We start from the raw sequence: 27,063 nt of genomic DNA, 5'->3' as shown, positions 1-27,063 counted from the left end.
AGGAAAAAAAAGAGAGAAGAAACTGTCCATTCTACTAAAATAGTTTTATTACTATCCCCTATAAATTTATTTTTTGCTCTATCTATCTATCTATGAAGAATTAGAAGACTATATATAAATAAAAATATTTTAGCCAGGAACATACGTCCTAGAGGAAAGAAACTTCACAACTGGAATTCTAACTGGAAAAGGGAAAGGGGAAAAATTCCCAGTGCTGAAAGTCATGAAGAAATGTATAAAGAGCATAACATATATTAAACACTAAAACAAGAGAGAAAGCAATGGTGTAAAATCTCCCCAACAGATGACACAATCATATGTGAGAACTCAATATTAAAAGGGGACGAAGTGCTATTGAGAAAGAAACAGTATCAGTGAATGGACAATAAACTGTCCAAGTCTTTCAACGCTGAAGACAAGTTTCTTAATATTCAGTATTATATAGAGCAGCACTTCTCAACCTCAACCATTTTAAGATGTGTGGACTTCAACTCCCACAATTCCCCAGCCAGCAGGCTGGGAAATTCCCCAAGCTGGCTGGGGAATTCTGGGAGTTGAAGTCCACACATTTTAAAGTGGTTGAAGTTGAAAATACTGATTCAGAGGGAAGAATGGACGTTGCTTCAGGAAACCCAAACTTAAGCAAACTGCTAACTCAGTCACCTTAGCAGTCTGGGTTTGCTCTGTATTTTAAAAGTCCACTGAATCACACTTCCCACTGGATTCTACACCCAAGTGCACAGCCGCACTTCTCTTTTCCACATTCAGAGGACAAAGTGGCTGCTGGGAGGAAGGATAAAATTCTGCCTTCCAAATGGTGACCATCACTCCTCTCTCCTTTCCTGGCCTTGCCAAGGAGATAGATGCGATTAGCCCGGATCAGCTGTCCAGTCTACAATCTGATCCCCCATCCTGCCTATGGGATTATGGGAGTTATAGTTTCAGAGAAAACTATATTTTCTATATTTGGAGAAGCTGGTCAGTTTTACAGTCATGAAGGGTGCAACGGAAAACCTTGTGCTGTGAGAACATATCATGCCATTTCTTCAGGGTTCTCACTAAGTAGAGAAGAGATACCTTCTCCCCACCTGGAACATATTAATAAACTAGGACAATACACTGTTTGGTTTGCCCACCATGCAAGGTTAGTCTCTGGCTTCAGAGTTGTTTTCGCACAACTATAAGATTTATATTGTTTCAATGGCATATATATATAGATTCTTAATTGGAAGTACAAGGTACTTATTAGAATTCTTGTGCTGTTACTTTTTTCCCTAATATTACTAATCTGAGGAGATGGTTTTCTTTGGCTTATTCACTTTCAGTCTGGTTTGTTGTAAGACATGTTAACAGTTGGGCGAACCACAGCCAGGAATTCTGCTTATGGTTCAATGGCTGCAACACCCTTAACCTGGTTACTAAATTAACCCATTTTCTTGGTCAGCACATGAAATCAAACCATAAGCTAACCCAACAGGCTGGATTTGCACAACAGGGTAAGATACAAACAAACTAGGTTAAAACTAACCAAGTTCAGTATATTGTCTGACAGTAACTACTAGATTTACAAGTGTCCCGATGGTTAAAGATGCTGTGTGTGATACTTTGTGTGAACTCAAGGAAACGGATGAATTCATCCAACCCATGCTTCAGTTAAACATGGGGTAGCGTGTGGTGCCCTCCACATTTCTAGCTCTGGAGCAGTCAATATGGAGGGAGGAGCATTTTCAGACAGGGTACTTCTTAGCCAACAGGACCATGTCCTTTTCACATCGGTTGACCCAGTCTCGGAAGAGGTGGCAAATGTAGTAGCCTGTGAGTTTCATAATGAAGGCGTTGTCAGACTCTGAAGGCTTAGCTGATATAGCTGGACCTGGCATGATGCCCAGGGAAGACATGATGGATTTAAGGTTATTTTCCAGACCCAGGCAGTGCAGATGCGAAGATTCGAGCTGACGATGTAATTCGGTTTCCGGTGAATTCAGTTCCATCTGCTGGCGTTTCACACTGGCCAAGTACACTGGCAAACTGGAGAAGGCCAAGGTATTCTGCTGGAGACGCTGAGAGTCCGTGAGGCCCAACCAGTCTGCCATAGAAAGGGCTGGCAGTGGAAGCCCTGGAAACGGCTGAATGGTTGGGTTGAAATCAGGATTTCCAAAAGGCTTCCCCTGGAGAAGCACCTAAAACCAGAGAGAAGCCAGACCATCAGTTCCTTGGAAGCTGGATTCTTGGATCTTGAGAAAGCGATGGACGCCTTTTCGTTATGACCAAATTATCCCACCCTTTCTCCAAGGACCACTGAGTGGGTGGGGGTCAGTGAATGAGGCTCTTGCATCGACTCTTCTTAACCCATTTTATTAAACAGATTTAGGTTTGGCTGAGACACTGGAATTGGCCCATGGTCACCCAGTGAGTTTGGGGGGTGGGATCTCCAAAAAATCGGGATCTCCAAAAGGCTTCCCCTGGTGAGGCACCTAAAACCAGAGAGAAGCCAGACCATCAGTTCCTTGGACGCTGGATTCTTGGATCTTGAGAAAGCGATGGACGCCTTCTTGTTATGACCAAATTATCCCACCCTTTCTCCAAGGACCACTGAGTGGGTGGGGGTCAGTGAATGAGGCTTTGCATTGACTCTTCTCAACCCATTTCATTAAACAGTTTTAGGTTTGGCTGAGGTACTGGAATTGGCCCATGGTCACCCAGTGAATTTGGGGCTGGGAGGTGGGGTGAGAGGGAAATACAATCCAATAGACTATACATCTTTGTCTGAGATGCTGAAAAACAAGAGATATTAAAAAGCTAGCTCCATGTATCTACTATAGTACTACAACTTTTACTCGGCAGTGTCCGCATTTGCTCTGAGAAAAATGCCCAGATCCTTCATTCAGGTGATTCAAGCCATTATCGTTCTGCATGGACCAAAGTCCCATGTTCTCTTCTAGCCTAGCAGCATTGCAAATGAAATAAAATACATTGCCCCCTCCGCAGACAAGAGGCCCCCACCCTCCATTAAGCTGTTCCACTTATATTCAGGACTCACATAGTTTGACAGCAGCTGTCCTGAGCTGACCTGCATGTTGAGTGTCAGATTGTGCGTCCTTTCAATCTCAAGGGCTATTTCCTGTCGGGAGCGAGAGCACCCAGAGCAAGCCGGTAAATCTGCTGCAGACAGAAGTGGGTGGAATGTTAGATTCGAGACCTAGTGGCTGGACATTCAAATACCTGTATGAATAACACCACACAAGTTATCCTGCTTTCCTTGCAGGCAACAGAACCTAGAAGATGCCTGGGGTTGGTGGAGAGAGAAAAAGAAATCAGAGTGGAGGAAATCAATTCACCTTAAAGAGCAGTTCAAACCCTAGGGTACAGCATCAGAAATGAGCAAGGATCAAAAGTACTATACAGCAGTGTTTCTCAACCTTAGCAATTCTAAGATGTGTGGACTTCAAATCCCAGAATTCCCCAGTCAGCATGCTGGCTGGGGAATTCTGGGAATTGAAGTCCAAACATCTTAAAGTTGCCAAGGTTGAGAAACACTGCTACAGCATTCACCTGTAACATCAAAGGTACCCACTCCTATCCTGTGAATGCTCACCTTAGGGTGTTTCAAAAGCAGATAGATGCCTGCTATTCACAGTTAAAAACAAACTTACAACCCCTCTCTCCCCTGGGGGGGGGGGGCGGAAGACAAAAAGGAAAGCAATATTGAAGATGCCTAAAATTAGCTGAGGTCCAAAAGGTTCTCCAGAGACTGTATATGAAATCATGAATAATGCAATAATACTGAAGTTGCCAGTCCCAGAATCAGTGGGCCAGGTCTCTTGCAAATTGCAGCTGTCGTTAAATAAAGATCTCTGTCACCCTTCAGCTAGCATGCAACTTTCAAAGTTGTAAAAATAAAATCCAGCTGGGTAGAAAATTCCTGGCCTTTGGCATGGTTGTGTCTTCAAAAGAAACGCTAAAAACTTTCTTTCCTGTTAGAGATAGGTATTTTGTGCCATACACAGATGTAACTGGAGTTCATTGCCTGTAAGTCTTTTAAAACAGAGACTCTGTTTTTCTCTGTTGTGGAATGTACTCTCCTTCCCATGAACTGTGTGTCATTTGGACACACCTGCAGATTTCAGCACAATTTTTTTTAAAACTTTAGTTTCTGTGTTCAAGGAAAGGACTTTGAAACTGCAGGGTTATTAGAAGGACCAGGAATAATATACAAAGCATGTTGAATTTTCTGACACTTGCTAAATACAGAACGGAGGAAGCTCCTGCGTTGACCTCTGGATATCATACAGCCGCTATCATCTGGGCCAGAGGCTTCTAAAACAGCACGGATGAGGAACTTCTGCTGACAGCATGTTGAGGGTCACCCTCTGAAAGCAGGCAAAAGCAGGATCCCAACTAACTCGTCTCAGCATGCAAAACAGAGACAACTCTGGGGCTTTGCTGTAAAGTTTCACTCTACTTTTTTGATCTCTCTGTGGAAAAACCAAAGGGGTTGCAGGAACACTGCACAGATCGTATTAACGCATTGCCATTTGCTTTCTTGAGCTCTGGATCGGCTGGACAAGAACATTCATCATTCCAGACAGCAAGGCCATTAAAGGTAGTCCTTGCTTAACAACCACAATAGGGACTGGAAAATTCATTGTTAAGCAGGGTGGTTGTTAAGTGAGTCGTGCCTGACTTTATGACTTTTGCAGCAGTTATTAAGCGAATCACATGGTTGTTAAATGAATCATGTGGTTCCCCATTGATTTTGCTTGCTGGAAGCCAGCTGGGAAGGTCACAAATGGCGATCACAGGACCCTGGGATGCTGCAACTGTTGTAAGTGAGAGCTGGTTGCCAAGTTCCCGGATCACGATCATGTGACCACGGGGGTGCTGTGATGGTTGTAATTTGGTTGTAAGTCCCTTTGTTCAGCACTGTTGTAACTTTGAACAGTCACTAAACAAACAGCTGTGAGGACTACCTGTACATATCTGGAGGACCAGGTTGGAGAAAGCTGACCTATACAACAGCAAAAAAAACCAGGAGACTTCTCTTACTTCCTTCTTAATCAGACATTAAGTCTCCCACTGAGATAATTTCTATGCAAATTGCTTTACCTAAGAAAGTCAAAATTGCTCCACTAGCCAAACTCCTAATCTTTCCTAGAATGTCTTCCTTTTAAGCTTATTCAGCTGGATTGCCAACCTCAAGGCAGCCTTATGTAGTTCAGAAGAGCTCAAAATCCCTATGAAGGATCATGGGTTACTTGGAATAATTGTAGGAGGAGAACCGGTTAATCTATGGTAGCCCCAAAGCAGAAGGAATCTGGTAGCAACTTTTCAGACGCATTTTATTAAAGGCACAAGCTTTTGTGAGCTACAGTTCACTTCATCAGCCAGCTTATAATGATTGTATGTGTCTTTCCTAGACACCCGGAGGAAGAAACTTGGGGGATTGAGTGGTGCAACTTTTTATATAACTTTTACTTTACTTAATAGAAATTTTGTCCATTCCACCTACCACAGTCCTTTCTTATGGTCTCTGGTTTCCCTGCTGGAAGAAGATACCTAAGACAATCAAGACACAGATGGGGCATCTTCACATCAGAAGGGTTAAGAGCCTGGAATCATGGCCTTTTTAGAAGACTTAGAACTGCAACTCCCAGAATTCCTAGCAGGTATGGAATTCTGGGAATTATAGTCCCAGAATATCTGGAAAATGCCTGGTTGAAGAAAGCTGAGACAGCAAGTTATAAAAGCTAAGAATGGGATGAAGAGTGAGGGAAAAGTGAAGATGATTGCCAAAGGTTTCAGACTAGGACAGGGAAGAAAGATCTATTGATAGTTTCTAAACATAACTAAATGGAGCTTCTACATTCAAAAGCAGTATACCAGATTCTGGGAATCAAGGAACACAAGGGCAGCTGTTCCTTCAGGGCCTGTTGTGGCAAAGCACCTGGCTGGCAGGCTGCACAAAGACACAGAAAACAAGACCAGGGACGTACCTTTGATTGGATAAAAGAGAAACCTACATTTGCTCAATCGCTCTGCTGTTTTATCTGGAAATACCAAATCTTCTACCTGGCCATTCTAAATGCAAATCGTGCATTCCTGTGCCAGGCATCCTCGCTGCCAAGCAGAAAATGTATTTTTAAATTACCATCCAAGATCAATGATTAACTCCAGCTTCAGGTTCAAGGTGTGAGATCAACAGTCTTACATTTTTTGCTCTTGGGGGTGGGGGGGAGGAGGGTGCCGGAGGCAGAAAGGAAGGACAAATAGAACAAAAAATTCCAGAGGTTTTCAATGAAGGAAACAGTCTGGACAGAGGGCGTGAAGAGCCAAAGGGGATGGACAGAATATACTGTATATGCATAACATTCAGGTAGGAAAAAACTGCCCCAAGAACCAGGAAGGGGAGGATTTGCTTTCCCAGGAAGCCCAAGCTTTCCCAGCATCAAGTGTGCTGGGCCAGGGCTCCCATCATCCCCAGCTGGCACTGGGCACACTGACCAAATTTTATGGGATCGCAGCTCAATACAAGTCAGAGACACCATGTTAAGAAAACCTGTGTTCTCAGATGCTGGAGCTGGGGGAGAAGGGTTTTCAAAGGCTGGGTTCATACAAATCTATCTTAGTTGGTTGTGTGAACCAGGCAATGAGGGTTAACTGATCATGTGCTCTGTGAATCCCTCCAAGTTGGGCTAATTCTGTCCTTATTCACTCAGCTGCTCCTGCTGAAACCTCTGTTTCTGCATAGCTAGTCCATGGGCAAAAGCCTTGGCACTCTACTTTCTCATGAGTGGAAAGAACCAGACAGAGGCTGTGTTTACCCAACATATTAAACCATGGTTTGCTTCATAGAGTTGGGTGCATCCAACTGATCTATCTTTTCTAACATGATGCCTTGACGCTGGCCAATAATATGAATGGAGGCACTCTTAAAGAACTGGTGTTCTTTCAAGGCATTGCTGACGGGCCATAAATACTGCGGAATTGCTGTCTCAACCCCAAGATAGGGATGGCTGTTCCAAGAAGCAGCACTGCCATTTTCCCCGGGGGCTCTAAATATACAGAATCTCCTTGACTGCCCACTTTTCTCACATACTTTTTATGAGGTTCTGCCCTTTCCCCAAAATGCACTCTGCGGATGAAGAGAAAGTCTGCACAAGTCTAGCGCTTCTCTATTCCTTTCCTTTCAACCCCTTCCAAAATCTGAATCAACTGCCCAGATTTGGCTGGTCATGAATTCTACTGGCCAGACTGAAAAAAATCTGATTTTTCTGAGAAAAAATCACAGAGTTAAGGTGAGATACATACGTCCCCCCTTGCTTTCCCATTAGACTCACAACATACCTGCAAGATAGGTTAGAGAGTAGGTGAACCAAAGTCATTCAGGCTGACTCAGGATCAGCTGTCCAGCTACAAATACTTAACACCCAAGATACCTCTTCCAAGATCCTAATCTCAATCTTGTTTTTGAAATTATACCAGCTGCCTTCAGGTTTTACAGATCAGTGATTGTCCTACTCTGTTCTCTGTCCAGAGGTTGCCAACCGACCCAGAAACCGCCAAGCCTGTTCTTGTGCCTTTAACAGGAGAAGCTAGTATATCAAACTTGGATATCAAAATGCCATGATCCCTGGCTGATGTCTGCAGACAGAAGGCGAAGGACACATTTCAGCAATTAAGGAATGGCAGCCTCACATTTTTGGGGCACACACTTTGTTTGATTTCTACCCCACTTTTTAATCAAGATGGGATAGAGGGCACTCTCTCCCATTTTCCCCACAACCATCCTGTGATGTGGGTTAGGCTGAAAGAGAAGGGCTGAACAAAAGTCACTCAGGGAGCTTCTGAGGCTGACGGGGGACCAGAACCTGGGTCTTCCCATGCTTTGTAACACCTTTACCATATACCACACTGTTCAGTTCACTCAGGCTTCAGTTCACTTCATTCACCCAATTTCTCCATGCTTTGGAGGATATTTGGCCATTCTGAGAACTGGGAAGGTAATAATTATGATAGTCAACCATTTCTCATTTCACAATCAGGCAACACTATCCAAGTAGAGTTCTTAGATTATAAGCTCCCAAGAACGATGCAAAACTCATCATTAGCAAAAGGAGATTTAATTATTTCCAAAGGGAGGGTTTTTTTTAAGCCATGGCTTATATAAAGTTTTCCAGCGACAGCATGAAGTGCTCAAACCGCCAATACCTTATCTAGAGTTCTGCGAGTTAACTAACATTAAACTTTTACGGTAGCTGGGAAACTGAGGTAATAGCTCCCTGAAGGCAACCCAATAATAATCACAGGGTTAGGGGGAGAATTTAACCCTAAGACTCTTGATGTTATAGTGCTGACCTGCTTCACACCTGCTAAACTATAGTTTAACTATGTTTGAGTAAACCACAAACAGCTGGGGTGCCCCTCCTGCAAATAAACTCCTGCTCCTGGTTGACAAAATGCTAAGCACAAACTCAACAAAAGGCTTTGCAGCTTGGTGCTGCGTGTGAATTCCTACCGAAGCCAAACATGATGATCTTACATACATGAAATACATTTCAAACAAAAGGCAGCCCCATCAATCTTCCTGCCAGCATTTGGGTCTCACAACCTGGATCACCACCAGCAAAAGATCATACACAATAGCCATAAGCCTTAACGGTATCTGGAGTTTTGCTACTTTCAAGGAGTGACTGCATGCCTGTGCGCTGACATGCTACAGGAAAGGTAGTGGTTCAACCGGTAGAGTCCCTCCTTCTGCTCCCTGAATAACTCCCTGAATAACTTCACCAGGAGAATCCAAAGCACAGGCCTCTGTCTTTTAGAAAAAGCAACCCTAAAAATGCACAGAAAGTTGGTAATTCTTGTCAGTATCGAGAAGGAAGGAAGGAAAACAGTTCTGGGAAAAATGCTCTCAATTCCCACGACTTTGTAAGTACAAATGTGGTTGGCTACTTGGCGGTCTCTGCCATGCAAAACCAGCCTGTGTGCTTTGTTTACAGCCCAATGAGTTGTGGAAAATGTAGGCAATTGGATCAGTGCAGGGAACCGGGCTTCAGTTAAGTACAGTACTAGTTAGCAGGTCGTGTGAACTCGGCCACCGAGCTGTCAGAAGCGCCCTTGCAGCCGCCAGTCATTCTTCCCTTCCAGCTGACTTTTCCCCTCGCTTTGCCAGCCGAACAGGAAACGAAAGCGGTCGACTGCGGAAAACTTCGCCTGATAAGACCCAGCTGCCGTTACAAGCGCGGGAGGCCCTGCCGCCCCCCAGCCCGCGCCGCGCTCAGCCCCTTCGCTCCCTTTGGCCCGATTCGTCCGCCGCCGCGCAACCGGAGCCTTTCCGGGAGCTGATGAGATCGCGCCAAGCCGGCATTGGTGGCATCGGCTGGGACGCCGTGCGATGCCCACCTTGGAGGGGCTGTTCCATCGTGGCTTATTTCGCTCCACCAGTCTTAGGCAAACCGCCACCACCGCTCGGCGCGGGATGGAAGCGCTCCCGAACCGCAAACAGCAGCAGGCAAACGCGAGATCCTTTTTAATCCTTTAAGCCGAACCTCCCGCCCCGCTTCGAGCGGGAACTTGGAGATCCAAGCAGAACTTGTCGAAAGCGCGTGCTTCCCCCCCCCCGCTCGTTTTTCCGGACTTCGCCGTACCTGACAGCACTTCCATCCTACGACCCTTCCCTGCACCGAGCACCGCCACTTGTTGCTCGCCCCCTTCCTCGCCGGACCTTTTATAGCCCCTGGCCACGCCCCCTGTCCCCGCGCCGGCCCGGGACTGAAGATTCCAGGAGGCTGAGGTCACCTACGGCCCGCCTCCTGCCGGGCCCGGAATCTGCACCGGCGCTGGCCTTTCATCTCCCCCCAACGCCGGGCAGCGATGTGCGGCTCGCCTGAGGGAGGAAGAAGGGGTGCCCTGGGTAGGTCCAGGGAGGAAGGGGGTGGGGGTATGGGGCAGCTTCATTTCCTCTGCAGGAGGGAAAGCAAATGGATCATTTTATTGATTTGTTAAACATTTAACACCCCCCCCCATAGTTGACGCTCTGTGGACAGTTTACAATAACACATATTAAAAAAAATATTGCAGAAAAACATGAAGGATGGAATCGACTAAAAGTGCCATATCAAGTAGGCAGCAGCACAGCGGTCCTTCAGAAACTAGAACAGTATGAATTCAAATCCAATTAAAAGCCAATTTAAAAGCTGGGGGAAACAGAAAGGCCTTTGCCTAGTGGTGAAATGATACTCACGTGGACACCTCTTGAGCCTCTCTGGGGGGGAGGCATTCCGTAAGTAGGGTGTTACCCCCGAAAAAGCTGTGCGGGACTCCAAAGTTGTGCGACTTCAAGGAGGGGGTCGCCTTGGAAAGGAAAACGACTGGATGGAAGACCATTCCTCCATCATTTGTCCCTCAAAGATCAGAGAGAAAGAGGGAGAGAAAAGAATCATTTACTATATTCTTGCAAAACAAAGACAACACACCTATTTTTTTTTTTTAATCTGGAAAAACAGTCTTTTAGGTAAATTGAGTCAATTTGGTTTTGGGGAATCAAAATCGAACTGTTGGCTGTGTATCTGTCTCTTGTTATGGTAGACTCTTATCTCTTTTCTCGATGCTAAAATAAGAAAAAAAGGTAAGCTGGGTTGTTTAAATGTGGATGGGAAATCATCAGGAAGTCATGGGACAGTAGACTAGACCGGGAAGTCGTAAAAAACAATGTTGGTGCCCGGAACATTGCCTAAATGTGTCCCCGTGCAGTCACCTTAACTCAAAGGAGACTTTATCTTTTTCTTTTTTAGATTTTTTTATCCTGCCTTTGTTATTTTTATAAATAACTCAAGGCGGCAAATATACCTGTAATCGTCCTTTCTCACAACCCTGTGAGGTGAATTGGACTTTTTATTCTTTCTATACTCACATCCAGCCTTTCAACCCCGTGGCTAGAACGATGGACCCAGTTCATCAAAATACGAAAACAAGATAAAACTGCAAATCCTAAGAAATCACGCTCAAATAAGTGAACCAGGAAAGGCAAAAGTGACCACCAAGAACCACTGAGGCTTTTAAAAATGACATTTTTTAATGACAGGAGCTTTTCCTAGATTGGGGGCCATTTCCTCAGATGCAGGAATGTGGAATTTTATGCCCTAATAAATTCAAATGCCTTTGAAATGCCACAAGACTTCTATGTGGTTCACCTGTCATGCCAAACCCTGCCTAGTCATGCCAAACTGCATTAAACTGGGTTCAGACAGCAAGCTAGACAAAACCAAACACATAATTGCTTATGCCTGGCATCATCTGTGAACCTGTTCAACGGTGGGGTGTGAGCCAAAAATCCCATCTTTCCCTTATAGTAGAAAGTCCACCCCCCCCCCAAAAAACCTTGTGCTGATCATTCTACTGTAGGAGTGACCAGCCTGCAATTTTGTTCTGTTTTGAAGAATACCATTGTCCGCCGACCAGAGAAAGATCTAAGATTTTGATGATCGTCTAATATTCGATGGTGGGATTCAACTTTGTGACAGTTCTGAGGTTTTCCCCAACTGCTAATTAATGCTACTCCGATTGGTTTCTGTTTTGTTAATATAAAGAGGGTTGTGTTTCCTTTGATTTCAGCTCCTTGCTTGATAAGGAGACTCATTTGTTCTTATCAAGGCTAGAGACAGATTTGAGTAATTGTATTTTCAAAACATGCAGCCCAGAAACCCTCAGGGAACAGCCACAACGATGTCTTTGTCCCAGCCGGAAATCTGTTTTGCGCTTAGTAGAATAACTGGAGGAGCAGCGCCCTCTCCTGCAAGTTTCTCCAGAAAAGAAGTCTTGTTCTGAGGGAAAAGGGGGTGATGCCAAAGAAAGTGTGCACAGGAGTGGATATCAAGGCTGGGCTCCCACGTCATGCTAAACCCTAAACACCGGTTTGTCTAAGTGTGTCTAAGACTCTTGCTGAGTTATGCTGGCCCTCCATCCTAAGATTGTCCCAAACTAAAGAACTGGGGATTTCAGCAACATATTCAATTTTTCTTTCTTCCTTAGTTATAATAGGCCATTGGGCTGAACCTCACAGTAAAAGTGTACAGCTCTGAAGCCAGGAGAGTCCCCAAAGAAACTACTTAAGACTGGGGTGCAAAAAGGGACCTCATGTATCCACTCTTTTGTGGTCCTCAAAGTCCTTCAAGAGAGAGCAAATGCCTATTTGGCATTTGGGGAGTTTGGGAAAGTTTTACAAGGCAAAATGATCAATTGCAGATACTTAAGGCACCCACTTTGCCCATTAAAAGCCCTCAAGACCCCTTCCAGAATAGGCCCTGGACCCACCCAGGGTGGTCCTTAAGCCACAAAGTTTGGGTATTCTTGACTGGGAGAGTAGGAGATGATTGGAACAGCATCAGACAAGCTTCAGGTCAACTCCCAGGTTATGAGCAAACTTATCCCGATTTTCCTCCTTATTTTCTTCTTTCTTTTCTAAAAAAATATTTCTATAGTCAGGGACACCTGGCTAGATACATATACACTAACAGGTGCTCATTTTGTGATTTTGACTTTAAAATGATAATATACATGTTTGCCTGAAGAAGATCTCCACCCTTGGATGGTAAGACCACTAAATTCGGGGCCTACAATTCTCTCACTTTATTACTGATTGCTCATTCTGTTCTAATAAACCTCATCAATTCCCTATTGTGAGTTTTCCTGCAAAATGTGCAGCTCAGAAGTGACATTTGTTTGGATCCCAATGGATGATGATGCAAAATAATCTCCTTAGTCTGAATTTTTTTCACCCTTCTTGTTCTCCTCTTTTGCTACCTTTCTACCGTTTCTCAGAACGGCAGATCATTTTTCGAAAGGATGCAATTTTGTGCTCCAACTGTACACTTTTTCAGCTCTCCTAGTCACTAGAGGGCGCTCCCGAAGTTCCAAATATCTATTTTTTTTAAAAAAAAGCAACCTGAAAGAACTATATTATAGTTCTTCCGTTGGCGAACTGCCTTTTTTCCGTTTTTTTTTTCCACCCCTCCTTTCTTCTCTTCCTTTTTTTGGGGCAAAAGGAGAACAGCTAAAGAAGACGAACAGAGGGCAGAAGAATGGTGGAGACCCAACAGACAGAAGAAGTAGATGAAGGCTGAGATAAGAAAAAGAAAGAGAGAGAGAGGGGGGAAAAAAACACGAGAAAATAAGGGGAGAAGAAAGAAGAATTGGCATAAACTGATGGAGGCAGATTGATGGATGGTGAGAGAGACAGGCAGCGGGCAGAATCTGATGGATTAATGGCTGAGCAATGTGCAGAGGAAGTCTTTCTAACACCCCAATCGTCCCTTTTGTAAGCAAAAGAAGAGCGAGGGGGACAGAGGAACCGATCAAGAAAGAAAGAGGGAGAGAAATGGGATAAAGAGAACAAAAGAGCACAACTCCAAACCCGCAGTCCAGAGAGAAAGCTCCTTATTGTCTTCCTGCTCCATCCCTTGCAGCTTTCCAACTCTCCAAACTTCTGACCTCATGTCAGGACGAGCTGTTCGAGCCGAGACAAGGAGCCGGGCAAAAGATGACATCAAGAAAGTGATGGCTGCTATCGAGCACGTCCGGAGATGGTGAGGACGAGTTGGGGATGGGGGCAGCCGGGAGGGGGGAACTTTGATAAGAAAGCGATGGGTTGCCCCACGCAGACCTGACCGCGTTCAGGAGGTTTCTAGGCTGGCACACGATGGATGAACTTTGACATTTGGAGGGTGCTGTAAAGGCCTATTTTTTGGGGAGGCGACAGATGGTTTGAGATGTCGATTACGGGGCCTGGCCACCATGTCTGCAGAGCACGCGTCCTTCTAGATGGTTTCGGAAGGCTTGCTGAAAGCAGTTGGGATTGTCGGATTGTGACATAGTTTTCTGTGGCTTTGATGTCAGTACTGTCTGCTCAAGGAGGTGGGTAGGACGGTCGCATCCCGGATGTGCTGGCTAAATGTTGCCGTGTCTTGGAAGGGATCTCTGGAAACGGTTCTTCCTCCCCCCCCCCCCGCCGGCAGAGGAGCTGATCCAAGTGCCTGCTGTTATATTTTTGGTAATTTTGTCTTGCACGGTCCTTCCCATTTCCTCATTGAATTGTCACCCCGGGGCGTTATCTCAGGCCACTTAACTGTTTTAATGCCGGCAGATGGGAAAAAAGTGCGACTGCTTTCTCTATTTCTGTTGAATCTGAAATTTCAAAAGGGTTTGGTTTTTCTTTTGTTGAATACTGTCTCTGAGCATCTCAACTCAGTACTACTATTGCTGTTAGCTTGTTTAGTTGTTGGTATTTATTTCCCACCTTTTTTCTAAGAGCTCAAAGGGGCATACTGGAGAGTTCCCCCTAATTTTTTCCCCGCAACAACAACCCAGTCAGGTAGGGCTGGGCCAAGAGAGAGGGACTATCTCCAAGCCACTTATTTGAGCTTTGTGGTCACGTTGGGATGAGAACCTGCATGTCCCAGTGCAACCAAGCATTGGTAGAAGTAGTTATGATGGCCTTGCTATGTAGGACCTTCCCGTATAGGAGAGTTTTTCAAGCTTAAAATTCTCAGTCTCATAATTTCTAATGCTGCTTCTTCTTCTTCTGAGCAGGCTTGGTGATGATTTCACATGACCCACCAAGTCCCTTAGAGTACAGGCTGCAGGAAGGAGAGAGGAAAGAAAGTTACAGGGATAAGATTGAGGAGGATGGGCCATGGAGTGGTGTTGATGTAGAGCAGTGTTTCTCAACCTTAGCAACTTTAAGAAATGTGGACTTCAACTCCCAGAATTCCCCAGCCAGCATGGTTGGCTGGGGAATTCTGGGAGTTGAAGTCCACATATCTTAAAGTTGCCAAGGTTGAGAAATGCTGATATAGAGTGTTGGTCAGGTTCATCTTCTCATTGGAAAGATATCTTCCCAGACTGTCCAAGGGGTGTTAGAAAAACATTGGAAAATCAAGATGGATGGGAGGGGATTGAACTGAGTGTTGTGAAACTGATACAACTGGTTTCTGCAGTTCTATATTTTGCTGGAGATCTCAGTTGCAATCATCATCACCATCATCATCATCAAACAACAATATCTGCCTATCCCAGGTCCTTGGGAAGGACTCGATAGGTGGATAAAAATGCCAGATCCAGTCTGGCTGACTGTGCGACCAACCATAATAATAATCTATTTAAAGCTACACAGCATTAGGATGCTATTTTAAAACATCTCAAGGAAATAGCAGTACTTTGTCCAGGCTCAGGAGCTAAACAGGGTTGAACTTGGTTAGCGAGTGGATGGGAGACCACTAGGAAATCACAGTGGTCTAGGCTAGACTGGAACGTTGGAAAAAACAATTCTGGAAGAAGGCAATGGCAGGAAAATCACTTCATTTTGAGAATACTGCATGGTTGTATCCACAAAGTTATCGGGAGCTAAGCTCAATTCAAAGAAGACTTTACTTTTTTCAGTCCAACACATCCAAAGGCCACAAGTGGAAAAGGCTGGAAGAGAGCTCACGTGGGTTGTCCCATTTTATCATGCCATTTTCTCTTTCCTGCTTTCCAGGGAAAAGCGTTGGGTGACTGTGGGAGATACCTCTTTACGGATCTACAAGTGGGTACCTATCGTGGACCCTCGGGACGAGGTGAGACAGAGGTTGGCTGGTTTCTCACAAGTGCCTTGCCTTCGGTGTCCCTTATTTGTTTTCCTCTCCGCTGTTTCAGGAGAAAAGACGTCTAGAAGGTGGCAAAGAGCAGCAACACACCAAAGAGAGAAGGTTGCCGATGTCTGCTTCTCGGACCAATTCCGCTCTGCTCATGTTGGACCTGAATGGTACGTCCTGGGGACAGGAAGGGGGAGAAGCAGCCTCTGTAAGCCAGGACAGGACGTCTTCTCGTTCTGGGCCTTGTAAAGTCTGGCATCTCGGGCCCTCCCTGCAAAGGATAGTCCCCAAAGTTGGCACCTCAGTTCTTAGCTTGAACAGAACTTCAAGCAGCTAAGAAAGGATTTTTCCATTTGAAGCTCATGAAAAAGCAGCCTGACCAAGGTAGTATGAGCTTAAAAGGTGGAACACCCGCCCAACAACATTAATGTTTTGCACCTCTATCTGGCAGAAGAGAAAGTTGAATTCTGAATAAGCAGTGCATATCTGCAAGTAAAAGCTGATTTTTTAAAAATCCTGTTTTCCAGTAGGAACCCTTGAATCAATGGCCTTCTGCTTTTTAAAATCCATGAACTACTTCTAGTTCAAACAGGCTTGAGGGGACTGAGACCCATTTAATTTTTCTTGCAAGCAATGTAGCCTTTCCCAGTTGGAATTCTTTTTTGTTTGTTTTTTAAAGGGTGCATGCCCCAAAAACCTCAAGTGTTCAAGGGACGTAGGGGGAGGACCAGAAGGAAGGAGAAGTGAAAATCATTCTTGTTGACCTCCAAGCCTCTTCCCCACAAAACCTAGGGGTGCAAAGTGCTACAGAAACAAACTCTGGATTTCTGGAAATCTGAGCTCTTCTAGGAGCTTTTCTACTTGTACAGCTGAGCACTAGAAAGAGAAAACAAAAAGAAAAGGGAGATAAAATATTGATGATCCAAGTAATTAATCCATCTGCAAGCAGACCTAGTAAGAAAAGTGTTTTGAAAGTTGCCTATTAAAATAATCCTGAAAAACATATAGAAGATTCCAAAGTAGCAACCTGAGTTTGGCTTGTATCCTTGAAATTTAAACTTGCTGCTTTGAAGTCTTGAGGAGTAAAAGCAAGAACTGAGTTTGACTCCGGTGGCAATCCTTATGCTACAGCTTTCAAAGTTCCTGGTGGTCTCCCATCCAAGAACTAACCAGTTGTAACTCATCTTGTGCCACATCAGCCAAAATCAGCCTGGGGTTGCCACTTGTCAGACAATAGCTGCTCAAGCCTGTGTCTTAGCCAAGTAACATATAGGCTAGTTTCCTGGCTAATGGGAATGAAAAAAGGGTTGTTCTTGCATCAGTGGCCCAAGACTGTACGAAAACAGCTGTTGCTTAGAAAGAGGTAGAAGAAGAGGACAGTGTGTTCATTTCTCAACACTGAGAACATTTCTCAGAGGCTGAGAAAGGAGAGAGAATTCCATTTTTAAAAAAGACCGATAGAAAAATTAGATCCTTCTCTGCCCCTTGTCTGTTTTACAACAAGTACTTCAGATTTTCTTCTAAGGCTGTTCTCTGCCTGTCTGAACTCTGGGGAAAAAATAATAATAATATAATAATCTTGGCCGAATAAAGGCACTGAAGGGGAGGGAGAGAATTAAGGCATAACACCTGGCTCTCTGCTCCTCATCCGTGGCTTCCTTTTATTTTCAGAATAAAACACAATGCCGAAAGTGACTCACTGAGCGTAGATCAGACTACAGGCCTGTTTAATCCAGGGAAGGAGATTCAGGTGCTGTATGAGCTGTTAGCCGGTGGAACAGGCTGCCATTTCACATGCAGGAATCTTAAAATAAGAGGCCGAAGGGTCATCTATTAGAGATGCTTTAGTGCATGCTGACTGGGGAGTTCTGGGAGTTGAAGTCCACGCTTCTTAAAGTTGCTGAGGTTGAGAAATACTGCTTTGGTGGATCCTGTACTGAACAGGGGGTCGGACTAGATGTCCTCTGTGGTGTATTCCAACTGATTCTGTGAAACCTTTGGTCCTTTGGATGTTGCTGAACCCCACCTTCACAGATGCCCTCACTTGGTTGCGGCTGCTGGGAACAGCCATTCAGCAGCATCCAGGGACCAGAGGTTCATCCTTTCTCGTTCCACTCTTGGTTCCAGCAAGGGATAACCAGATGCTCCTAGGACATCAGTGGTACCCTGTCACTGAACCAGGAGGCTCCAGGTACCCCCCATGATAAAAAGCCTTCCTGATCTCCAGACACGGTTCTTAATGGTCCTGTTTCTGTTTTCCACCAGATGAGAACAGCAACCAGAGTTCTCTTTCGGAGACTTCCCTGCTGAAAGGAGGAGACACCAGCCCCACCCCCACCCCCGATCGAAGCCAGACGGTGACTCCCACCCTCTTAGGGGAGCTGAAGACGGAGGATTTGCAGCCCCCTTTGTTGGGGCAACAGGGAGGTAGGTTCATCTGGCGAGAAATCTCTTGGAATTAAGCAACAGGCCTAGTTGTTGTGTTATGGCCCTGCTGGACTTGCTTTCTGATGAAGAGGAAGGAGGAGGAGGAGGAGGAGGAAGTAGAGTGTAACGGTATGTGGGAATGACCTTGGGAGACAGGTGGAAGAGCTGCAGACTAGGCAATGGCCAGATAAGAGGCGGCTGAGCACACAGAAGGAATGGGGACGTGGCAATCGTCCCAGAAAGGATCCTCCCTAGTTTCTTGGGCCGTAAAGGCAGTGGGAGGGAGAGATGAGCTTTCAGACTTGCAAGATTCTTTTAATGTAACCATACAATAGAGTTAATACTTCTGGGTGTGCTTCTGGGTGGACTACCACACAAGGCTGACATAAAGCTGGGGGCATCTAATAGTCCTGGAGGGGGGGATTCCAGCAGGGTTGACGCCAATGATCCACCCTGGCTGAGGCCGATCCAGTCAGCCCCCAGGACTCCCCGCCGGCACCCGCTGGCCGCAGCCACCCAGCCCTGAGCAGCGGCCTCCTTTGAGGATTGACAGCAGAGGGCTGAGCTCCGCAGGGCAGATAGGCTGCCCCAAACCAGCCAGCAGGAGAGTCAGGCACCCCAGCTCTGCATTTGGGGGGTGGCTCAGCTGGGCTTATTTATTGCCCCTCCCCAAAAAAACCACTTTTCAAGCCTCAGCTCCGTTGTGTTTTCCTTGCTTTGCCATGCTTTGAACTCTGGATTCCACTGTGTCTCATCCCTTGGATTTGCCACTGGTTTATTGGATCCCTGGTCTCTTTTTTAAAAAAATTATTTATACTTATTGAGAATTGTACATAAAGTAAAAAAAAAAAATCTAAAGAGAAAGAAAGGAAAAATAAAGAAAAATGGCATGAAAAGAAAAAAGAAACTAAAGTTATGAAATAGAATGACTTCCAACCTTTTCTTCAATAGATTTTTACAGTCTTATCGTCCCTCCTCCTTCTTGGAGGTTATACAAATCCCTTCAGCCCCACACTTAACCCACATTTTTTAAATCTTCAAACCCATAAATCATCGTATCGTTTTTCTTCTTTCAGCAAAAAGTCCATATAAGGTTTCCAGTCTTTCAGAAAAGTCTTTGTTGATTTTTTTCTCGGACCAGGCAGGTCAGCTTTGCCATCATAACCAATTCTGGCATTTTTACAATCCATTCCTCCAGTATGGGATCCCTGGTCTCGATCTGGGCTAAGCCTTCGACTACGTCACCATTGCCGTCTTTAGCTTTAGGTGAAAAGGGCTCTTTGCTTCTAAAAGTTCTGAGTTTACATATCACTGGACTGTGGCAGGCAGCCAGGGGTGCTGGCCAGCAAATCTACACATGGGAAACCGGAAAGATGCCTTGAGAAATTGGGGCTTTTCTATGTAATTCATTTTCCCTCCCTCCGGCAGTTCTTCCCTGTGATTTATAACATTTCATGGGATTTGCTGTTATGCCCTGATAGAGTCTACATTGTCATATCTATATTTAAGCTTTTCTTTCTTGCTGAGTTATCCTATCAAACCTTTCCACTAAACTTTCAGTTTCCAACCTCAGCATATATCTCTCCCCCCGAGATGCAAAAAGTGAGAATGGACGCTCAGCCCTGCAAGGCGATGGAGGACAGGGGAAAGAAAGGCTACATTTTTCAGAAAATATTCTGGGGTTTGCTTATTTTGATCGATTCCTCTTCTGGGTACAGATTCTGGGGTGCTCCTTCTCGAGGGAACTGATGACCCTCCCAAGCTTAGAAAAGAAGAACCGGATCTCAAGACGTCTGATTTCCAGGTGATTGTGCTGATCTGGGAAAAAAAGCTGAGGTTTCTGGGGGGTAGGAGGTCAAAAAGGTCAAGATGGCCACAATCAAGCAATCAAAACCCCACCCTTACTTAATGTGTGAAAATGAGTGAAGTAATATCAGAAATGAACAAATGTTATCAGAAGTCATTTCTATTCACAGTTGAACAAAACCACCTTTCAGCTATATTGTTGATCTCCTTCCCTGATTTGGTGCCTTCCAAATACAGCATCTCAGACTTACTGTTCCCTCAACCCCTGGGGGTGACAAGTTTTGTGGTCCAAGATCTTAGGAGGACACCAAGTTGTAAAGTTGATGGGGACATGTTGGGGGGGATGCTGTGGTTTAAATAATGCCAACTTAGATAATCGGGGCTGCTTTGCATCTCTTGGGCATTTAATATACTTAATTTTTTATTTAAATGTCATTATTATTATTATTTGAAACATTTATTGTTTAGAGAACTTATTTAGCCTAAAATATTTTATATGGGTTATTTCTTTTTCTGATTAATAATTTCTGCATGGCTTTGCTTTTTTGGAGTCAACGATGTACACATTTTGCATTATTGAGATATGCTATTACACTCTTGACGTACGTTATCGGGGTTCTGTTTTGACTGAAATAGGACTTTAATCTTCTGACCCTTTGTTCTTGGGAGCCAAATTCTGCCCTTTGTTCTTCGGGCTGAATTTTCTCCTTCAAAGAAATGCAGACGAATGCGTAATCTATTGTGATTGAATTGAAAATAATACAGCAGGAGTGTATTTTAACCTCACCGAATGACTGATAAAGCAAAGAGAAATGTACATTGGCCAAAACTACCTGCTAAAAGCCAACTTGTGGGATGACTACTTCTTTATTTTGCAACTTCATTCTGCTATAAACTGTATGATTGTTTTTCATGCAAGGTTTGCCCAGAAAGAATAGCAATAGTCACACGGTATGCATGAAAGCAAGTACACTTCAGCTAGCAGGCACGGTTCATCAAAGACCCCTGAGAGCAAGCTTTTAAAAAAAATTTAAAATAGAGGTATATTTTCAAAAAAGATAATGTCTATAGATGGACAGGTACAATGTTTGTATGATTAATGCTCAAAACATTAATAATGAGCTTAAACCGAATCAAAAGATCTCCAAAAACTGTGCTCTCTTCATTCTCCTTACTTGGCATGCTATATTTACACATACATGTATACAAGTATAACATTTTTTAGCTGAAAGATTGGAAACAAATTTGGATAGAAAGTTCTCCTAACTTTGATTTGCTAACAAATTCCCAAATGTGTATTGTCCTAATTAAAACCAACCCTCACTTATCATTCTACAGCAGTGTTTTTCAACCTTGGCCACTTTAAGATGTGTGGACTTCAACTCCCAGAATTCCCCAGCCAGCATGCTGGCTGGGGAATTCTGGGAGTTGAAGTCCACACATCTTAAAGTGGTCAAGGTTGAGAAACACTATTCTACAGTCTTCTTTAAAAAAAGCAAACATCCCCCAAAATGGTATTTAAGCTCCCTTATATGGAATACATTACACAGCAAGCCACATGTAGACATTTGAAATATGGTTTCTAGGGTTTAAACCAAAACGAATAACATTAATTAAAATTCAGTATAAAGTGTAAATGTCTAAATTGTGGTTAGCAGTTGGGGACACAAATGGAAAGGACAGGGAGGAAAGTTTTCTCACTGTGCTTTAAAAAAAACTATAGTTAATAGTTATTCTTTTGTTCTAGGTTAGTCATTTTCTTACTTTCTTTTGTATTTTATTATTTTAACACTTAAAAATATTTTTCAAAAGAAAAAAGAGTATTTAAAAAATGGTCAATCTGATATATCACTTTTTGGCTTTAAAAATTTTTTAATGCCCCCCTGAATTTAATATGACATACTCACTCCCATGGCCCACCATGTACAGAATTGCAGGTTCAGGTTTTATTTTATTTTCCTGTAAAAAAAAGAGAATCCCTTCCAACAGACTTTCCAAGCAGAATTTCTGAATATCTGACATGCACAAATGTGGAATCAGATTTTGAGTGCGACATTGAGGTTTTCCCCTTTCTTCTGAGAGACAAGTTTAGGCTGAAGAACTTGAGATAGAGGGTGAGCTGAGTGTTTAGATCAGGGTTTCTGAACCTTGGCATGCTTGCTGGCTGGGGAATTCTGGGAGTTGAAGTCCACACAAAGTTGCCAAGCTTGAGAGACACTGGGTAAGATCTGCCTTTGCTTGTCTTCCAGGCCACGGATACAGCAGCTTGCTTGGAACCCACCAAAGACTTGGAAGAACGAACGGCTGAACTGGGGGAACCACTCTTGCTAGGAGCTCCCTTGCTGAAGCGGATCCGTGCAGAGGCACAAACTTTGGAGCCCAGCCCACCCTCTGAGGTTTAACCTCAAGCTTAGATTCAGGCCTGTCCTTCCCACCTCTTCTGATAGATGGATCTACCCGGGAGAACTAGAATTTATGGCATTAGGTTAGCTAAATATGGTGGATCCAAACCATCAGTCTGCTGCCCCCTAGTGGAGGCATAGCATGACAACACTGTTTACATGCCCCAACCATATTTTGTACATGGCTTGTGCATGTATGGAAATGAAACGTGGCTGTGGGGAGGGAGGCCTATAACCAGAAGTAGCTGTGGGGAGTTACAGAAGTGAGAAAGGAATGAGCAAAGCTGCTTACGTTACCTATGCAGAAATGAGATTTACATATTGGGAATAGGACAGAGTAAAAGTAAAGGTCTGTTTAATACACGCGTCAGGAAGGTCAAAAGACTCCCCAATTCTATCTTCTGTGCTAGTTTTTCAGCGTAAAAGAGCATCCTGGAGTTGAAAAGCAAAGCTGCAATTTTACATCCATTCCAAATCCAAATTTTGCAGCGTGGAAATGCATATTCCGGGAAGAGAGCAAGATGCACAATTTAAACTTAAGTAATTCATAATGCTAAATTTTAGGGTATCAGCAGTTTTCTTTGGAAACCTGGAAACTAAAGGCGTGCAAAATGGGACCGTGTTTGTGGCTGCCAAATCCCACGCTGCTTTGCCAGGAGAATGAACACACTGAACCTTGATGTGAAGCCTCAAATAAGGCCTGGAATTAAGCCTCCATTGAAATGATGAACTCTGCCCTAAAGACTCTTTTACATGAGCATGTAAAAAAGTGCAGGGCTTTGATCACATGGGCCAAGGCCACCATCTTGACTGCTTTGACCTCCCCACAAATGCCTCTGGATTCTATGCACCTGAGACACTGGGCTTTATATTCCAAGGGGAAATTCTCCCTTATAGATTGTTTCTGTTGTTGAAAACTCAGAGGAAGTCTTAGGGTTGAGGTAGAAAGAAAAGGCCAGGAGTCTTGTTGTAGAATGTAAAAACACCAACACACTTATAATGGGAAGGGCCATCCTTTAAAAAGTGTTGCTGGGTAATTTCACCCCTGGTTCCCACTCTGATCGATGGATTTTCCAGTTGTCACCCCAAAAAAGCCCCTTGCAAGCCCACTGCAAAGACTAACAGGTTGGGAAGGCACGCAGGGCACGCCAAGGGCTGAATTTTCGCTCTGGGGTTAAAGGATGCAACCAGAAAATGTGCAAAGCTGTGGTTTGCTGGGTAATATAAGGCAAAATGAGGTTTCTTTGCTTATGGCTTTGCATGAGGGATGATTCCAGTGTGGGGCTGAGGCATGTTTAGGAGCCCCAATGATGTCACGTTCATGGTGTCATGCTGCAATTATGTCACTGGGACCAGTTGCATCATTCGTATCATTTGCATAATGCACCATGACATGTGTGATGGCACACAGCCCCCGGAGATGTCTGTGGTGTGGAGTTGCAGCCAGCAAATAAAAATAATGCTTTCTAACTTTTTAGGGAGGGAAAAAAAATGTACGCTACTTACTAAAGCTATAGAATTCATTAGAATTCATGAACAGGTGGGAATGCATTTTGGCAGTCGTTCTTCAGGCTTCCTTAAGATTGGTCGAACCTCAAGTGTATATATTTTCTCTAGGTGTGTTTCAAACACCGTGACCCAGAAATTGTGACAATCCACATTTAGAAGGATTGTGTGCAAGAGACCCTCGTGTGTGTTATTTGCCAAATATATGTGGCATAGGAAGCCATTCACCAATTGTGGATTTGCCTCAAGGAAGACACGCTGTTGTATTTGTTCAACTTGACATATGGTATAGTTGCACAATTTCTTGCACACGTCTCAGTTCTTGATGGAAGCTTTTTCATGTGTGAAGTCAGCCCTAAGAGATTCATTCGTATCAGGTGAAGGATCTAGTAGCTAGTGAAAGTACAGTATGATTTGATTTAAAAATATCATGTTAGCATTTTTATATCTATGATTTTAGAAGCAACTTTTAATTTTACATTGTAATTTTTATAGTTTATAAACCGTTATTCCTCATTCAGAAACTGGTGAAGGTGTTTCTTTATCTTAAAGGAAAGGTGGATATTCTTTAAAACCAACATTTTTTTTGCATGCATGGAACATATTTTGTCAAGACTAGTTCCTAAATGACCTCCCAATTCTCAAATTTTGGGTTAGGTAGCTGGCATTTTGCAGGTCCTGGGTGAGCTCAGTCATAAACTCCATTTTCAGACTTTCTCCTCCTTAGGGCCAGCTAGAAGGAAGCATCTAGCTGACATTGGCTTGGCTGCTTTTCAAAAGCTAAATAGGATCAGACCTGGTTAGAAGTTGGATGGGAGATGGCAAGACATTTCAGACTGAAGAGTCAAAAACATCCTGGAGGAAGGCAGAGTTTTCACATTGTGTGAACTCAGCTTAAAGTTGGTTTTGTGTTTTATGTGGATTCCTCAAACTAGGTTAATCCATAACCACAGATCAGTTCACCAAGAGAAAGCCAGTCAGAAACAGAGTGTTTAGGCCAGTGTTTCTCAACCTTGGCTACTTTAAGATGGGTGGACTTCAACTCCCAGAATTCCCATGCTGACTGGGGAATTATGGGAGATGAAGTCCACCCATCTTAAAGTAGACAAGGTTGAGAAACACTGGTTTAGGCAATCCTAGGCTAGATGGCCCTGAAGAGCTGTGATTTAGTGGAAAGCAATTTTCTTCACTTCCTTGAACAGATTTCAGCTGATTAAATCTGCTCCCTTCTAAATGTGTAACAACCATTCTGAAGCCATAAAAGGTATATCTTATGTTGTTCATTTAGACCAGACGTGCAAAAATGGTAATTCAGCAACCTTCCTAGTCGCTAAGTGCCCCCATGGCTGCAGCCAGCCCCCCCCCCCCCGTTGGGCAACCTGGAGTTGTTTTTTAAAATATTTTTTATTGAAGGTTATATAAAACTGATAAAACTAATACAAAAGTCAAATACAAAAATAGATTAAAAAGTTATAAGACAGTGGAAAGAAAAAGACAAAAAAAGACTGCCACAAAAAAAAATAGTAAGAAACTTCCCCCTTCATCCCCAGCACATATATATAACATTAACAACTTATCAGTCTCTCTTAAAATACTATGAAATACACCTTCATTCCATACTTCACCCCATTTTCTATAATCCCATCTGTAAATTCTCAGCTCTCCTTATTAATCCACAAAAGGTATAAAGATTAACTGACTTTACTACCACCATAAGCATTTATGTTGGCTCTTGGGGTAATTGATTCTGCCCTGTCATCTTGAATTTTATAGTATTTTTATGTATATCGTCTTTTTACATAGTATGATTCTTTAAGCTTATTTAATGTGGATAGTTATATTTTTTACTGTTTTCACTGTTTGATTTTAATTGTGAGCTGCCCAGAGTCACCCTCTGGGGGAGATGGGCAGCATATCAATTTAATTAATTAATTAATTTAGTCCCCCCTCCATCTTTTGGTTCCGGTATAGGATTAAATATTCCCAGGATTTCTTGAGCCAATTTATAAAATGCTTCCTTTAAGGTGGCCCTCTGGTGCCGTCTAGTGATTAACCTTCAAGGCTTTGTTATTGGATCAAAATGTAAACATACATTTCTTTCCCACACCAGAGGATCTTTTTAATTCACTTCCAAGTCTTTCTTTAAATCAACTTCATCCAAATCCTCAGCGTTTAAAAACTTTCCAAAGAACAACACTATAATTCCCCCTTTGTTATATATTACAAAAAATTAAAAATACAGAGCTGGAAACAGGTAATGTTCTTTCTTTTTCAACGGACTGAAGAGAACTCACCGGGCGAATGTCCAGCTTGCAGCTTTGAAGGTTTTTTGATCTTAATAAAACAGTAAGAAAACAATTAAACAAGGTGATTAAAAAGATGAGGTTTGGATGAACTTAAAAAGTCCTTAAAAAGGCTACAGTAAGGGCTCAAAGGTGAAATCCCAACTGTCGCAAGCGGCTGTAAAAACAAGAGTTTCTGCTGCCCATTCGAAGGAAGGAAGGAAGGGTTAGCAAAATTTGAGAGTTTCTGACTCTCCCCAGTTAGGATTCAGTCCGGCAGAAGATCAGACACGAAAACACCAGCTAAGATTTTAAAGTTTTATTGAAAGTGGGGTAACAGAGTCAGCTGGGGTCTCCTCTTAAGGCAGAGAAGAACCCCGATCACAACCAAAGATTTTATACATGTTTCTTACACAGAGATACAGCAATTAACAAATTGATTGGCTAAAATTGGCATAAATTTGGGATCCTCCTTATTACTGGGGGAAACATATCTTCCCGATGACCTATTGGTTGCTAGTCAAAGTTCAGGGCACCCCCTTTGATCTTCTGATATTTATTGTTTCATGCAATGCAGAGATATCACCAGAGCAGCAAAAGGGTGTTCTGAAGGCTAGCAGATTGGGGTCACTTCCTCCCATATCTTTATGGCCTTGACACTTAAGGAGACAAGATGTCTGGCCAATGTCTTTTCAACAATAACAGAAATGGGGGCTCGTCCGGGATCTCTTTAAGCGTCTGGTGATCCTGAAAGGAGGGAGACCTTTTGGGGCCCGGTGACCCCTAAGGGATCCACAAAGGAAGGAAGGGACCCCCAAAACCCACAAACCAGCTGTCCGGAATGCACGAGGATAATCTCCAGATCTTTCTTTGATCCAGAGAGCATTACAGGCAGTCTGGATCCTGCATCCAGCTGCCCTTCGGCCGCAAGGTCCCCGCAATGAGCGGCTGCCCGCTCTCCATCCTCACTGGAAGTCCCTGAGCTATCGGCAACCTGGAGTTGGTTTTCAA

General features: G+C 43.7%; 2 protein-coding genes across 8 annotated transcripts; one reads left to right on the top strand and one right to left on the bottom strand.

Annotated features, from left to right (window-relative positions):
• Nucleotides 1-1,339: 1,339 nt before the first annotated feature.
• On the bottom strand, nucleotides 1,340-12,780 carry LOC103056186 (cardiotrophin-1-like). 6 transcript variants are annotated; one of them, XM_088142563.1, is made up of 3 exons: nucleotides 10,244-12,780; nucleotides 3,041-3,162; nucleotides 1,340-2,180 (listed from the first exon to the last, which is right to left on the bottom strand). In XM_088142563.1, the coding sequence occupies exons 2-3, from the start codon at nucleotides 3,074-3,076 to the stop codon at nucleotides 1,728-1,730; spliced, it is 489 nt and encodes a 162-aa protein (XP_087998689.1). In that variant the 5' UTR covers nucleotides 3,077-3,162; nucleotides 10,244-12,780; the 3' UTR covers nucleotides 1,340-1,727. The 6 variants fall into 6 exon arrangements, with proteins under 6 accessions (XP_087998689.1, XP_087998690.1, XP_087998688.1 ...); XM_088142564.1 differs by having other exon boundaries at nucleotides 3,041-3,159; XM_088142562.1 differs by lacking the exon at nucleotides 10,244-12,780 and adding an exon at nucleotides 9,648-9,697 and having other exon boundaries at nucleotides 3,041-3,159.
• A 207-nt stretch (nucleotides 12,781-12,987) lies between these two features.
• On the top strand, nucleotides 12,988-24,288 carry BCL7C (BAF chromatin remodeling complex subunit BCL7C). 2 transcript variants are annotated; one of them, XM_025176971.2, is made up of 7 exons: nucleotides 12,988-13,224; nucleotides 13,464-13,583; nucleotides 15,533-15,611; nucleotides 15,691-15,799; nucleotides 17,895-18,056; nucleotides 19,775-19,860; nucleotides 22,112-24,288. In XM_025176971.2, the coding sequence occupies exons 2-7, from the start codon at nucleotides 13,492-13,494 to the stop codon at nucleotides 22,262-22,264; spliced, it is 681 nt and encodes a 226-aa protein (XP_025032739.1). In that variant the 5' UTR covers nucleotides 12,988-13,224; nucleotides 13,464-13,491; the 3' UTR covers nucleotides 22,265-24,288. The 2 variants fall into 2 exon arrangements, with proteins under 2 accessions (XP_025032739.1, XP_025032738.1); XM_025176970.2 differs by having other exon boundaries at nucleotides 12,994-13,583.
• Nucleotides 24,289-27,063: the final 2,775 nt, after the last annotated feature.

This window comes from Python bivittatus, unplaced genomic scaffold (assembly GCF_059951505.1).
Source record: "Python bivittatus isolate LINGU-HERP-01145 unplaced genomic scaffold, Pbiv_v1 ctg000440_np1212, whole genome shotgun sequence".
NCBI lineage: Eukaryota > Metazoa > Chordata > Lepidosauria > Squamata > Pythonidae > Python > Python bivittatus.
Note: the sequence above shows the minus strand (reverse complement) of the source record. Positions and strands in the feature narration are given on the sequence as shown.